The sequence below is a fragment of the Colletes gigas genome, unplaced genomic scaffold (assembly GCF_013123115.1).
Source record: "Colletes gigas isolate AHSC1104 unplaced genomic scaffold, ASM1312311v1 Colletes_gigas_Sc00003, whole genome shotgun sequence".
Taxonomy (NCBI): domain Eukaryota; kingdom Metazoa; phylum Arthropoda; class Insecta; order Hymenoptera; family Colletidae; genus Colletes; species Colletes gigas.
The window spans coordinates 8189433-8205186 of record NW_025106632.1 but is presented as its reverse complement, the minus strand read 5'-3'; the positions used below and the strand labels follow the sequence as shown (position 1 = coordinate 8205186).

Below are 15754 nucleotides of genomic sequence, written 5' to 3'. Positions count from 1 at the left end.
TGCCGACGACCACTCGAAAAATGTATTGAATCGGAATGTTACCGATGGTCCTTGAGGCTTATGTGGCCCCAGCCATTGCAATTGATTCGAAACTTTTGGAAATAATCGAGAAACATTTAACGTATTTAGTATAAATCTGGTAAGAGTTTTTAGAAAATTTCTTAAATTTTTAACTCATTATGAAGAGCAAACAAGAAGAAATGAAGAATAGGGACGTTTGTAATAATTTGGTAATCGAGATTCTATATTAGAATCTAAATTTAAACTAAGGAATCTCTTCTTCATTTTCTTTATCTTCTACTAAATCAAATTATATTTTATCATCTTTGAGCGCAATGTATTGTCGAGCTTCGGTAGCGTGATTGTACAGCAATTTGCTTTTGCTCCGTTCAAATGCATTAAATCGCGTTCCAAGCGAATCACGGATATTCGTTAGCTTTATTTTAACGCGTCGTTGCACGAAAGAAACTGTGCTCCGCTTCCAAATGTAAGATGCAATAAAGGGATCGGACAAAAGCGTAACAGAACGAGGTGGAAAAGCGAAGATTAAGAAGGGAACGAGCACCCCTTATCTTGTAACGGTGCCAGGCGCAACGGGGGGATGAGGAACGGAGAACATTAAGAGATAAAAGATTCTTCGTCACGGATTTTACGACCAATTTCGTTTCGGAGCACTATTCGCGGACGCTTACAACGCGTTTCGGCGTTCCTCATTCGCTTCGACGCGACGTAAATTACGTCGATGGTCCCCGATAACAAAAAAAGAATATATCGCCTGTGCCTGGAAAATAATTCGTTTGAAATTCTCGCGAATCAACGATTTCGAAAACGCCACTGTGCTTCGCAGGTTTGAACTTCGATCGCGTAGCCGAGAAAAATAAAAGCTAAAGCACGGTGTTTGTTCGCTGAAATCCGACCGATGAAACCGAATATTTCCGTTGATCAGTCGTAAAAAATAAATATTCGACGTACGGTACGGTAGCGCGGCTTGCGTATGCGTGTTTCGATCGAATCAACGTGCCAGAATATTCGATTCATTAGAGCGTTTCCTCGCGAAACGAACCAAAACGATAAAATATGGTTAAACAAACACGGGGTATAAGGGTTACAACGCTCGAGGCTTTACGATTCCCAGTTTGCAGCCAACATTTCGCGTAAGCCGCACATGCTTGCTCCTCTTGTTTGCTCTTGCGTGTTCTGCGGTGTATGCGTCTCGCCGCATGTGCCCGCATATGCACACGTGTGTGTAGTCTGCGAACCCGTGCTATGCGAGACATAAACAGATGCCCAGGATTCAGGAATGAAACAAGCGTAGGCACTCAGAATTCGCGGATTCGGGATCCAAGATCGCGATCAAACTACAGCGCGTGTCACAAACACGGGACGTTTCGCTACGCGTGTTCCAATCAACCAGAAGATAAGTAAGATCCAAAAAATCGTGAAGATATATGTCAAAAATTGTTCTTTACAACGTTTTGTTTCTGAAATAATTGTATTCGAGATATTTCTATTTGTAATTGTGTATCTATGTATATGTTAGCAAACAATAACTCTAAGAAGGATAATGTGTGCACAGGAATTCACGATTAAAATTCCTCTGGACGAGAACTTGGCTCCTGGCTAAAGATCATTTTTGATCATCAAATACGTAACAAATTAAGGAAAAATTTAACCAAAGATTGAAACGAACTGTAACGCGATCGCCGCAATTTCAATCGAGCACATTCATTTATTTAAAGATCTAAAATTCATCGCGAAGCGCGGTACATGTATCAAACGTGGTCGCAGAATTTATTTCTATTTACGCGAGTCGACTCCGCGAGAGAAAAACGACTTTTTCCTCGAAAAATTATTACCAACGCTCTTTCGCCTGGCGCAGAAACATGGTAGCGGGTGAAACGCAATCTCTGTTATTCGAGTCATAACTTAATCGACGTTCCGTGTTCCCGTCAAACGTAAGGGAGAACGTGTTCGCCGCGATGGACTCTCGAAATACATAAGAAAGTCGGGTTAGATTTATGTTCCATGCACGAAAGTCTGATTGTTTGCCTCGGAGTTGCGCGACGTTGGGCGGTGTGTGTGCAGACAGGTCAGACGTTCCGCGCATTCGTCGCGAGTGCAACCAACGACGTCGTTAGATTGCGCAGCCTGTCGCCGTGGCTTCGTACGTGCATCTTTCCAGGCATCCCGGCACGATAAAAACGAATTCTCGGTGAAAAATAGCCGTAAAGACGTTTCGCGCGATTTCCTTGCGACGGTCTATGTTTTTTTGTTGATTTTTCGTACGTCGAGTACTTCGTTGCACGCGTCTGAGTAAATCTTTTTGTTCGAAATGCGTTTCAGGTTCGAAGAACATCGGGCATCGGAACGATGTGAGAGGACTATATGGGTGAACACCAAACGGACAAGGAAGATTCGACGAAATCACGAACACGTGGCGAGACGTGAAGCGGGGTGAGTCGCATTTCCTCTGTTACATCATAATCAGCTACCATTTTATTTTTCCCCATGTTATTTCCTACAGTATGTATGTTTCTTTTATTTCATTGTCGATTAAAAGCGAACGAGAACACCATCCTTAGTTTTTGTTTTGCAGAAATTACAATGTCGAGAAAGAAAAGCACAGAAGTTATCATAATCGAAATGTTTTAATTATCACAGACTCGGTAAGATAGATATTTGAAAAAGTAATATAGCATTGCTCTGAGTTTCGAAGGAAATCATTCAATATTTTTCCACGCGTACTGTTATTAGCCAACAAATGAATTCCGGTTCGCTTGTCGTCACTCGATGTTTCACTTGACATCGATTCTGACAAGGACCATCACCGATCTATCCTCTTTACCCAATTTCGATGACACTCTGGAAGTTTGTAGAGCAGCAAAAACTAAGCGATACACACTATATTCAGCTTGTGACAAATCAAATTCAAGGGACTACCCTTTTAGGTAAACTTTTAAAGGGTTACTCCCATTCATAGGTATCGATTTCGAGCGATATTCAAACTATAAAATTATTATATATTTATAGACCAACAGTTTGAAAATTATTCTTACACGTTTGATTGGCCTCTGAGGTAATTTTTAATGCGAACGATGGTTAACGTGAATTTTAAAGTAAAAGTTACAATTTTAAAAGACTTTGGTATCTTTGATAGAAATTGGTTAAAGGAAAATCTTATTGTTCGAAGTAATCGAAGTAATGCGTCGTGTATCGAGTCTTCGGAAGCTGAAATTGAACAGTGGGTTAGTCGCCGGTGCACGGTTTTCTTTCTAACAAGAATTTGATCCTGGAACGTCGCCTGGCTGGAGGCTATCGGTCGCAGAAGATCGCCAGGCTGGAGATAAATGACCACGGCATTCGAATAAATAAAAATCTCCAGAAGCCTCGGCGAGGTTGGAATTTCCACTTTCGAGCCGTATAGGTTTCGTTGAATTTCCCCTCACGTATCTCAGTGGGAGAACCAGTGGACGGCGAATAAAGAATGGACACCGGTGGCGGTCATAAAAGGTACCGTTTTCCAACGTTCGACGTTCAATTCTTTCGCTGGCTGTGCATTCGTAACAGACGACGGAAACGCGAATGCAAGGACTAGGATTAAAAGCACATTTTCAGAATGTTTTGTTTCATACAAATATCCACGTTTTATTCGAAAATTATTGGGAGCAATATTCAAGCTAACAAGTCAGTAGCTTTAACACTTTGCATATGTCCCATGCATGCTGTTCAAAAGGCCATTTTATCGTTTTAATCCAACCGATACATTTATTCGCCCTTGATATCATACAATTTTTTTTTTTGATCGTATTCAATTCTCTATATTTTTTCTGACCCATTTTTACACAGAAAGGGCTTAATTCATCGACCAATACAATCCGTTCGAATACGTTTCAAAGAAACTTTATTAAATTATCTCGTATTTATTCCATTCGGTCGTTCAGAGGCAAAACTCTAACCTTTTAACCTTATCCACGACACGGTAGCAAAGTGCAAATTGACCCTCGTTCTGAAATAAGTTCGACGTGCCCATGCTACGGACGAAGAAATACCGAAAACGGGCATTTTCGAATGGATTTTTCCGCGGTACGCCGTGGCAACCCGTTTGAACTTCACTTGGAGTCCTGACGAGCAGAATGGCGGACGGAAGAACATCCCAAACGTCAAAGCGATTGAAGAATATGCGACCAGCGAGCGTTTCGCGCGATGTCACGTTTGGAACGAAACGTTCGGCCGGTATGCGGGCCCCGTTTGTTCAGCAGAACGCGAATAATTTCTGTTGCGAGTTGTGCGACGGGATTCCTGGCTAACCGAAATGTTCAGGATCCGATACCAATCGTCGGGGTCGCTGGCTGGGTAATACCTACATTTCCAAAATAATACGAGCGCGTACCGGCTACCTGTTTTCCAGCCTCCATCGTCCACTAATTCTGCGGTTCTGGACGAATTTCACTGGGACATATTTGCAAAAAATCGAAGGAGAATTTACCAAGGAACGAAATGTCCTTTTATCGTTCAGAAAGTGGGTTATAAACGAGATCAGAATGCGAATGTTCTATATTTTATTTACTACGAAGCCTTAGACACACCAAGAAAAAGCCCTTACCTTGAATATTAACAATTTTAAAATATAGACGTAATGTTACATCAGTAACAATAAATTTTAAACCTGTAATGAATGAGTAAGTGTTTGCTCTGGGTCGAAACAGCTCTAAATTATTCAGACTATGGAGTCAACATCCTCGATCCTCGATCAACCCTCTACCAGAAGGTTATTGGACGAGAAATAACTAGTCCTCTCTTCGTTATCCGAGTCATAAAGTAACGAGGTTGGGAAGATCCACTTGGCTCTAGTGTGGAATGGCTGTAAAGAAGTTTACTATTTACTCTGGGGTCTTCCTCACCGACAGAGACAACTCCCCCAGGGACGCCATTAATCGTAACGTAATGTCAATGTGGCGTGGAGTCGAGGAAAAGAACTTATTCGCGACAAAGTGTTACAAACAATTCCTCAATTTGCTTCCCAAATTAATCACGGGACTTATTTTTCATTTACGACAAATTCTTTTAGGACTGAACAAATGGGATATCTAGATTTTTTGTAAACTTCTTAAACGTTACTATTCCTTTATTAACTTTCTGTTATTCGAATCTGACTCACATCACATAATATTTTCTTTTTATCTTTCATTGTAAGAGAGTTAATATAAAAAATTCTAATTTGGATTCGTAATGTATTTATTTGATTTGAAAATAACAGAGGAAACATTTTTCGCCGTTGCAACGAATTCCAGGAAAGAAGTTGTGCATACAAGTTTGGCGACGACTCGGTTAGAGAAATACGACATTCTTCGGGCGACGTTTTCGCGAGCCGCAATTTTATCTGCAATTGCGACCGGCGAATTTGCTTTGAAACTAACCGCAAACTCGAGGACGTAGAGGCGACGGAGCGAACGCTTCGTGGGAGATTAGAACGCGTGTCGCGCGCGGCTCGTGGAGGAAAACAGTCCGCTCGATCTAGCCGGCACAAAGGGATCGAGAAAAGGAGGAAGGAATCGAAGGAGAGGAACTCGACGGGGAACGCGACGAGCCGGTCGGAAAATAAAACGAGACAAAAGGGATCGTTCGGTGGCTGACGGAACTCGATGCCCGATGCTTCCTGATTTTCTTCTATCGTCAAAGGATGAAAATTGAACAGCACGCAGCCGAGGCCACGATCCACGAAACTTTCGACCGTCCTGAATTCCTCCGTCGAAATATAAGTGACAAAGACACCGATCCTGGCATTCCAAAACGTGTACAGTCGCTGACAAGAATTTAAAAACAAAGTAATCTTGCGTATTCTTTGTCTCTTGAGATAGATTTGAATCGAACGAATTGGAATTTTATAAAGAAGAAAATTGAAAACGAATGAATGTATATAATTGTAGAGATCGGAGAATGATAGATAATCTACGTTGTGAAATTGTGATCTAAAGTAATAAGGAAGTGTACAGATATTACGCGATATGTTTAATACAGTAAAACTTCGATTCAGAGGTTTCGATTAATTCTTAAATTAAAAAGTCTATACAAAACCAAATTTCGGCCAATATAGAAATGTATATATATTTTAGAGCACAATAGAATCCATTTCATTTGTTGTCGGTAATGAAATATTAAATATTTATTCAGTATCATTCGGTTCATTATTGTGGGTCGTGTTATAAATCAATTTATTCAATTTCGCTCTTTCAACCTGCTTGACGTTTGTTCCTTTGTATAATACATTTTAATATTTTGTCTTAATTAACAATTAACAATTACAATTATTCGTGTTCGATTTTGTTGGGATCGTTTGTCGTGAAAATGCGAGATTTAGTTGACAGCCCTTCGATTCGTAACTGCAAAGTTGACATTTGGATTTCGACCGTGACATATAGAAATACGAAATCGTAACGGTAAACATTGTTGTGCAATTACGAAACGTCAAACACGAGAAACGTGGACATGGAGGAAAAATGAAATTAACCGTCTGAAATTTCCTGCGTTCTTATTATTTCCAATCTACCGTCGACGATCGAAGGTACAAGAGGCAGCTTCGTTCTTTATTTTGCAAAAGCGTAGCGTAATGGAGGCCCGTGATGCTCCGGGATGGGAAACGTCAACAGCGTCTGCACGAACTCTATGATCGCGTCCCGTGCTTCAGAAATGTATTATTTGTATTTCGATGCCATTATCGATGATTGAAGAGATAAAGCGAAACTCTTTCCTTCCTTGATAGGAGTACAAAGCGATAGATACGATGCTTTTCAATAAAGGAACGCCTCGATCACGTATCGACAAATTAAATGAGCGACGCTCGTGCTCGGGCATCTCGAGGTGCGCGTTTCGTCTCTTTGAAACTCTGAAACGGCGCGGTCAAGACAAAGGGTTGCAAAATGACTTTTCATTAATATCTTGTTTAATAGTAAAAGGAATAAATTCAGTGAAATTGAACAATTCGATTTGTATTCTATCTGCTTGCGTTTAGAGAGACGCTCGAAGTGACCACCTTGCATTTCAATGCAAGCCTGCAAGGATCATTGATCGTCTTATACTTTCGTAGTACCCAGATGCGATTCAAATCCGCTCGAAACCTTGTTCAACTCTGTTGCAGAATATTTCAATCGTTCTACAGACAATGGATCCTAAATAATTCTACATGGATGTAACAAATTTAGTAAAATCACATTCGATATTCCTTCATTTCAGACGCACAAAATTGGTAATAACTTGTATTTATTATCGATGATATCAGTATTTTATATCTTTTAAACCGATTACTTCTCAACTCAATTTCTTCAATACTGTTTCGTAGATCGCAAAATGCATGGATTGGCGTATAGAGATAACTTTTTACTCTACTTATCATTTGATCTGCATTATTAAAATCTTATCCTATCATCCGCTATTTCGTATTCTGTGTACACGAGCTTATCTTACTCGTTCTAATTACTGTATCCATACGATGCACGATGGGATGTCGCGTATATAAATTCTTCTCGAGGAGCAGATGAATTTTCTCCAGCGAATGGGACGTCGTGAAAGATTCTGTTCGCTCGACGAGGCACGGGACAAGAAAAGGTCTCGAGCGGATTTTGATCGCTATGTTTTAGGATGCGGTCGCAAAATTAATCGTGCATGCGGCATTTCGAGCGTTACCACGATAGAAGCGACGCGACGGTGTTGTTAATACTCTCTTTCTGGCTGTCGGCCGAGTACAAAGGCGAAACAGTATGTTACACGGCTCGCGCGAATTCGGATCGGACACGCGCGCACTTGTGCACGAGCAGTGTAGACGCGTTATTATGCGCGACTAGCATACTCGTGGAGCTGAGGTCGTGAAAATTTAATTAAAACGTGCCCCGACCCGTGCACGCGAGCCTCGTGTGGATCGCGCGCTTCCGAGTGTTCCCCTTTTAGCGTAACTCGAGACGGAGTCGATGGCAAATTGCACGGAAAAGGAGAATAGATAATTGTCGCGGAATAATTGGCAGCAGACACCGAGTTGTTTCCGGAAGAACGGCATTCTGTATCTCCGGTATGTGAATTTACTGTTTTTATTATTTTAAAAGGGTGCAGTCGTCGGTCACAAATGAGTTGATATCTTTTTACGTCCCCATTTGTGTAATTTTACCCATCCTTTGAATAAACATAATTGTAGAATAAGTAATAATTTGCTTAAGTAATAGACTATATAAAATAATTGATTGAGGGAAAAATAAAAAATATTTAAAATTGTAGAGACTTTTCTACCCACGCGTTATATTTTCGGTAAAGAATTTTTTTCTCGAAACTGCGTAGAATTTCTGGAGTATGCCTATTCATAAAAAATGATTGTAATTGTCCCCCGTAATCGAAAATAATTTTTTCAGAACGATTTCAAAATTTTTTTTGCATGAAATTTCAGGGAAGAATGTCGTGTATGGTCAGGCATTATATTTTCGGTAAAGAATTTTTTTCTCGAAACTGCGTAGAATTTCGGGGGTATGCCTATTCATAAAAAATGATTGTAATTGTCCCCCGCAATCGAAAATAATTTTTTCAGAACGATTTCAAAAATTTTTTTTTGGCATGAAATTTCAGGGAAAAATGTCATGTATGGTCAGACATTATATTTTCAGTGAGGAATTTTTTTCTCGAAAGTGGGTAGGATTTCGGGGGTATGTGTAATAACCAAAAATGATTGTACTCGAGCCCTGCAACTAAAAATAATTTTTTTAGAACGATTTGAAACTTTTCAATTTCGTCGAAAAATTTCTCCAAAGCCTATCGATTTTTCTTAAAAATTTGTGTTTGATTTTTAATAAACACGACACAGTAGAAACATTGAAATTTATTTATGAGTGGAGTGAATTAATTACGAGTCAGATGGTGCATTTCAGCCCACAAGGTGGGACTATATTTTGAAAACTTGTTCGAGTTTCCTGTGAACGCAGCGCGCAACGAAAAGCGAGTTATACTTTCTAAAAATGACCTGCAGTCTCCTATAGCGCAGGGATTATAGTAATTATACTGCGGTTGCAAAGGATCATCCAATCGAGAATTCTCTTTGTACATTCGTTTAAGCTTACTTAATAATTACCCGTCGACTTAGGGTGGAAGTCGGATTATTGCGAATGGAAAAGTTCCGTACTTAGGAGAAGTTCTCTTGTCGTAAACGAGAAATCTAATCCGCTGGTAATAACGCGCACTTAACGAGGCGAACAAATGTAAGAAAAGAATTGTACAACGTTCAATTTGGAGGCTAATTGTTGCGTCTCGTGGAGAATGCATCGGGAGTTAATAGAAGTACTGTAATGGAAGAAAGGGTTCGTTCTCGAGTATTCTATTCGTTTTTCGCGTAGAGTATTTTCATTTTTCAGATGGCAACGAGACCTTTATTTTCTCAAAAAAATGAATTTCCATTTTCTGGTTTCAGCGTTGAGCCTGCTGTGCGTGAAAAAATTCTCCGGAAGCGGAACGATGCTGGAAGCGCCGCCCGGAAGTCGCGAGGACCTCGTGGAAGCAGCGAGAACACCATGTACGCCCACAGGTTGGTACGGGACGGCGATTTATCACAAAATACAAATAAAGATTTAAGGGAATCGGTGAATCTGACGTGGTGAAAGCTCGCAAGTCGGCTAAATAAATAACCAAGACCACTTTCGGAATAATTGAGAAACGGTTAGTCGACCACACTGAAAGTGTCTCTATTTTTTTTAACGACATATTAACTTTCTTTTACTTCCAATAGTATATCAAATGTTTAAGCTTCCAACGATCTCTGGTACAAAGTCATTCGAAATTAAATAATGGACCAAATAACGATACATTATCAGAAATACCTATTAAATATTAAAAATTTAATATCTATCTGTATTACTACGATAATCCATTCTTTAATGTACACGGTAAGTCCTGCTCGATGTTATTGAATTCAAAAGCAAGGAAAGTGGCCTAATACTGTTGGGTATGCTTGAAATCGACAACAAGAAAAATTCTTCTCGCTTAAAACCCCTGAATCGCGAGTGATTAACCTAGTTTCCGTTTCGTAATTAAACTTTAGGCCAGGTACACATTTGAATGCAAAAGTAGGGTGCTCCTCGAGATCCTGAAAACCAAGCTCCTTCGCTCCGAACGTTTTTGTGGCATTTTCGACGCTGTATTTTATCGAACACGTTTCTTCTCTTTTTTTCCGCCGTGTTTCGGGGTCACTGTTTATGCACGTGCATTTACGCAAAAGCGTCCTTTGTGACGCTTCGAACGATGAGTTTACCAAATTCCGTAACACGCGCGAACTATTTTCTCTTTCCTAAAATTCCGACGCTCAGTTTCGTTCGATAAACGGATTCAACGTAAATTGAATGCGGTACCTTCGCCCCGGGAAAATATTTCGTTCCGTATTTACCTGCAACTCGAAAAGACTATAATTAAAACACTCAAGTTAAAACGATCTCGATACTACTCCTTTCCCTACGTATTTAATAATAAATATTTTATTCCGAACAGAGTTATTTACTACCTTACCAACATTTATAAGATTGTATACAAATTTTCCTGACCTATTTTGAAGTGCATTAGTAGAGAAACTATACTCGTTCTAAATGAGGGCAGTTATTCTTGTTAGACCACCCCCGTTCCTCGTCCTAACCTCCGTCGTTGGGCCTCTTTCGCAAGAACATCCATCGTACCACTTCGACTATCTCTAGAACATCTGTCGAATCGCTTCGAACGTCTCTAGAACGTCTATCGAACTATTTCGAACGTTTCCAGAACGCCGATTGTACCACTTCGAAGATGTCTAGAACATTTATCGTACCATTTCGGACGTTTCAAAAGTATCTATGATACCAGGAGGCAATCGATATAATTCGATGGGAGTTCTAAAGATATTCGAGACAATCTGATAAAAGTTTCTAGTGTCTAGTCACTGTATTTTGGTGACTGAACAAATCAGTTCTCAAGATAAAATGTTAAAGAGAATAAATTCCATGTTTTTCTGAACACTTCGGGGTGTTTGTCGAGGTATCGAGTTTCTAACGCGGCGAAAACTTGGAAAATAGTCGAGGAACTTTGACCCGGCGAGGAAAATTGACGGTCGATCGAGCAGAAACCACGATTGTCGAGCAAAGACACGGTACCCTGTGAATGGCGTCTGGTCGGTTGAAAGGGCAACAGGCGTCGATATTCCACGCAGACATTTTTGGGATTACCTCGTCCTCCATCCGCGGTCGCCGTCCCTTTGAAACGTTCGCTGCGCTTTTAGCGGGGCTCGCGTCCATTCACAGGTGTCGAGAAGCAAATTATCGACGGAACGCATCGATCACCGCGATTTCGACACCAGAAATCGCTCCGGTTTCGCGCTCGTTCCCTTATCCGCGCGGCGTTCGACGACAAAGCCGTGCCCGGAAGATTGACAGGAAGGAGATCCGATCGATGATCGGATCCCCATCATCCTGGGAGGATCATTACCACCCTGTAACAACAGAGCCAATGGGCTCTGGCGGTTTTTTATCTCAATAAAGTCGGTGTCCTCCGATGATTGACGGTATGACGCCCTTTTATCGCCACAATGAACGTTTCATTTTCTTCCGCGTCGCGGGCTCTATTGTCGACGTATCAACTTCCCCCCCGGCGCGGTTTAGCAAATTTGTTTGTCGATGTTTACGCGGTAATTGCAAAGACGCCGCGAAGACCGAGTTTATGAAACAGACGGGCCATTGTTGATCCGTTAACTGCCAATCACGCAGTTATTAATTTTCTGGAAGGATACTCGCGTAGTAATTAAAACCAGCTCTGTAAAGAACAACGTTTCTCCTTTGTGTCGACGACGAACATTATTGGGAAAAGTAATATTTTGCGTTGGTAAGTTACAGAGTTTATCAATAATGCAGAGCAAAATTAAATTAGATATTATACGCGTGAATAGAGAAGATACTAGATTTTGTGAAAATTTCTGGCAATTTTTATTCTTCTTGTACTTTTCTCTGGATCGACTTTTTTTATAACTTTTAAGAATAATAGTTTCAATAATAAAAAATAGTCGACAGAACAAGAATTAATAACAAGATTTTTCAGATATGAATAATTCACAGTAGGGTGCTCAGAGTTTTGGAGGATCATTTTCCGGACTTCAGGATACTCGTGAAAACACTAAAAGTTGGTTCTTCCGTGTTCATTGTAGAAGTTATAAGTAGAACGTAGAACTCTCGAAATGAACTCGTAACAACCTACTTCGAAATCAGTAGAATGTGATGTTATTTGCCAGACAGAATTCGCGACCTGTAATACCAACTTCAATCTATAAAACATACTCCATGCTGGAATTATCATTTCGATCGTTATCGTGCTTTGGTTTTCGTTTGTCGAGCGATCAAACGTCATCTTTAGGAACGTGTAGTTTGGAAACGATATTCGATATTCAAAGCTAGCATCGCTAGAACAAACATATCCTAGTACAGAATCGAACTAGAATTATTAATTTCTTTCACAAGGAATCGATTGCGTGCAATGCTACTCGACATTCGCAAAATAACAAATAACAGGCGTCTGTCCAAAACCATCTCAAACCCGTTACTTCCAAACACATTTAAAAAAAGAGAATTCAGTAGTAGTAAATACTATTTGATGATTTTGACAACCTTTGGTAATCCATAGATTGGAGGAAGGATTGATATCGCGTGACGTGTTTCTCTTCCCCCACGTCGTGCAGTAATTAATCGTGTCGATCGTGCAGCGAATCAAATTAGTAAATTGCAAGACGGAATGTATCTAGGGTGGTTCGATGCAAGTTGCGGTTCCGTGTAGGGTCGGGTCGTTTGATCGCGTCGTCGAGCCATCTGCGAAAGGTCAGAAACCTTAGACGGTATCGAGAACACCGACAGTAATTGACACCGCTTTCACGGCTAAACCGCTTTCCAATTTTCTCCTTATTTTCACGACGTAATAACTTACCGAGGTTGAAGGAGTTTAGTCGCGGGGGCGGGCTGAGGACAGAATGGCAGAAGGAGGGAGGGGGGTTGGTTCTGCCGCGCGCGGCCAGTAATGGCTACGTATATATAGACACTTCTTTACAAGGCGGCGAGATAAGCTCTCATTGGCGACCGAAGCGTAATCACTACGGCTTCCTGAAATAACCTGAACCTTCACCCCATCGCCCTTTCCGATCTTGTCATTTCCCTTTCCTGAAATCCTTGGCAAAGGAAGTTCGATTGGTGTCGGGAGACTGCTTCGTTGACACGCGTCGGTGTCGCGATCTCCTATCGAAAATTAAGGATGTCTTCGATATTCTTGGAAACGATAACCATCGCCCCCGGAAAACCGTTTCAGACAGATTCACTTGGAATTTCCGCGATGCTCGAGAGCAACAAATTTTAGCGTTTACTTGTTTTCCTTAATCGTTTCTCGTTCTTCGGAACGTGCATTAGTATTTTAATAGTATTAGTAAATTAGTAATTTTCATCGGATAGAAGATAAAACGCATTTGAAAACAAATTTTCTTTCAAGTCGAAAAATGACATAGTAATTATGCAAACACTCTGTATATAAATTTTAATTCATCGTCAATTAAATAAACAATTTGTAGTCCAGTTTTATCCCACATTAGTCGTATGATCAATAGGAAGTTCTGAAACTACTTTGGATATGTAGCGTCAAATTAAATTTCAAAATAAACATAGAAGATAAGAAAAATTATAGCAGCTAGTGTAGTCATTGGATAGAGGATGAAATGCCCTTTAAAATGAGCGTTTGTACGAGTCGATAGCTTTATTAGTTCCGGAGATATAGCAATTTTAGTTTCAAGTCGATGCTGTGGCCGGTTCCGGAGATATAAGGGTCCGAAGAGTTTGTTTACTTTTTTACTGCGGCCTTGTCAAGGTCGTTGACCGGCACGTGCTCGGAGAAACTAGGTCACTCGGCCACTCGGTCGCGAATCACGTGCGAGAAAGAGAAGTCTGGCGCGACGCGTCAGACGGAGACAGCGATAGTCGAATTAAGAAAAATTACCTTCTACATAAATTACGATATCTCCGAAACGGGAAGTCGGATCGACAAAAACCAAAAGCCATTTTAAAGGGGAAGGTTTACCGCTTCCAACGATGGCTCAATAATGAATAAAGCACTAGTAGCTTCGGAACTGCACGCGTCCAAAGTTTTAGTATTTTTAATACGCGTTGTTAGACTGTTTTAAGACAGTGGAAACTGAAGATTCTCACCATTTGTCTTTGCTATACATATATTTCCTATTTATATCGCAAGCTAACCAGAATTTGGTTCCAAATTTTGTCCAGTTTTTTACAAAAAAATATAATGTAGGTCTAGTGTTAAACGATAATTTTGTTTCCGAGTTCCATAAGAGTATTTTCTAGATTTTTGGTGATGTTTCGAGACATCCGCAAACCTCGAAGTGTTTCAAGATCTTTCAGTACCGTTGGTCGAAGAAAATCTTGAATTGCACCTTAGAATCCCGTACTTGTGCAGATCCAGAGCCGTGCAACCTTTCTGAAACAACCTAATTCTAATTCCCCGTCTCCAATTTCAGAGAAGGTTCAACTATCGAGGTTGTAATCGACACCCCAGCGTATCTCCGTGATATTCCTAGAGGTTAATACCGGGTTAGGGCAGTTGTAGAAGACAATTATCGTTCGTCCGTTTTACCTTAACGTTATTGTACCCTGGCAAGAAAACGTGTCCGTTTCCACCGGGTTAGAAATATTTTCTCGGACCGGATCGATGCTTTGCCGCGTACGCGGCGGAACGTAATTGGATCGAGCGGTTCATTACACTTTTGTAACCAATACGAGATAATTCCCGGAAAGGAGGAACGCGGGGGCAGCGAACGATAGAACGGTAATCGGATTTCTCGGTTATTACCGATAAATTATGGCCGATGGATATTAACGGTGCGCGCTGCCTGGTCGAATAAATATTGAAAGGGACAGCTTGCATCGCGCGGCGCATCAAACACCGTATTATCGTCGATTGTACTGCATTGGACGTCGATAGTCGATTGTTTCAACTTTTCGTTACGCGCAACGCGTATCGAAAACATGCGAAATCGGACAATCGTGAATTTTATTCATCGAGCTCATCGACGGAGGGACGAACATAGTCGAATAATTTTGTAATGGAAAATACCCTCGTCTGGAACGAGATTGCGCCACTCTTTATAAGTAATCAGTAATTGAAATTATACAAAGTATCCACTAACATAAAGTACAAATGGGGGCTTTAAACTACGTTAGAAAACAACTTTTCTGTATATGTCTTTCAAATGTAGACTATCTAATTTTGTTTAAATTCGTTCGTATTTGGTCACGAAAAAAAATAGATTTGTTATACGAATATATGTGTTAACGTTAATATATATAATTTTTCTAAAACTTGGCATAAAGAACTTTCAACGAGTCAGACTCGTCATTGTATGGTGAAGGATTAATAAATCTAAAATTTAGATTTTTCATAAATGTAGAATACACTTGACAATATTTTTCGCGTCGATAAGCTTTTGTTCGAAACGTTTCTTTGTTTAAATTGTCAGAATCAATTTAAATATAGCTGCGATCGATTCACGTATTCGTCCTGCATACGGAAATAAATGCGATATTTACATTTTGGTCAGCATTTCGTGATTTTCGACCACTCTGTTCGTCGTATCGGTATTCTTTATTGATAGAGACCACGGAAACTGGCGCAAACTCCGCCTGGGCTTTCCATACGTTGAAAGTTTCAACAGTATGAATCAATAATTTCT

General features: G+C 40.4%; 1 protein-coding gene across 2 annotated transcripts in view; it reads left to right on the top strand.

Annotated features, from left to right (window-relative positions):
* The window catches only part of LOC122404580, a 164961-nt gene that overhangs the window by 112758 nt on the left and 36449 nt on the right, over positions 1–15754 (top strand). For both annotated transcript variants that reach the window (XM_043408663.1, XM_043408662.1), the window contains 2 exons: positions 2344–2454; positions 9440–9553. In XM_043408663.1, the coding sequence (XP_043264598.1) occupies positions 9484–9553 (70 nt within the window). In that variant the 5' untranslated portion in view covers positions 2344–2454; positions 9440–9483. The remainder of the gene's footprint in view (positions 1–2343; positions 2455–9439; positions 9554–15754) is intronic.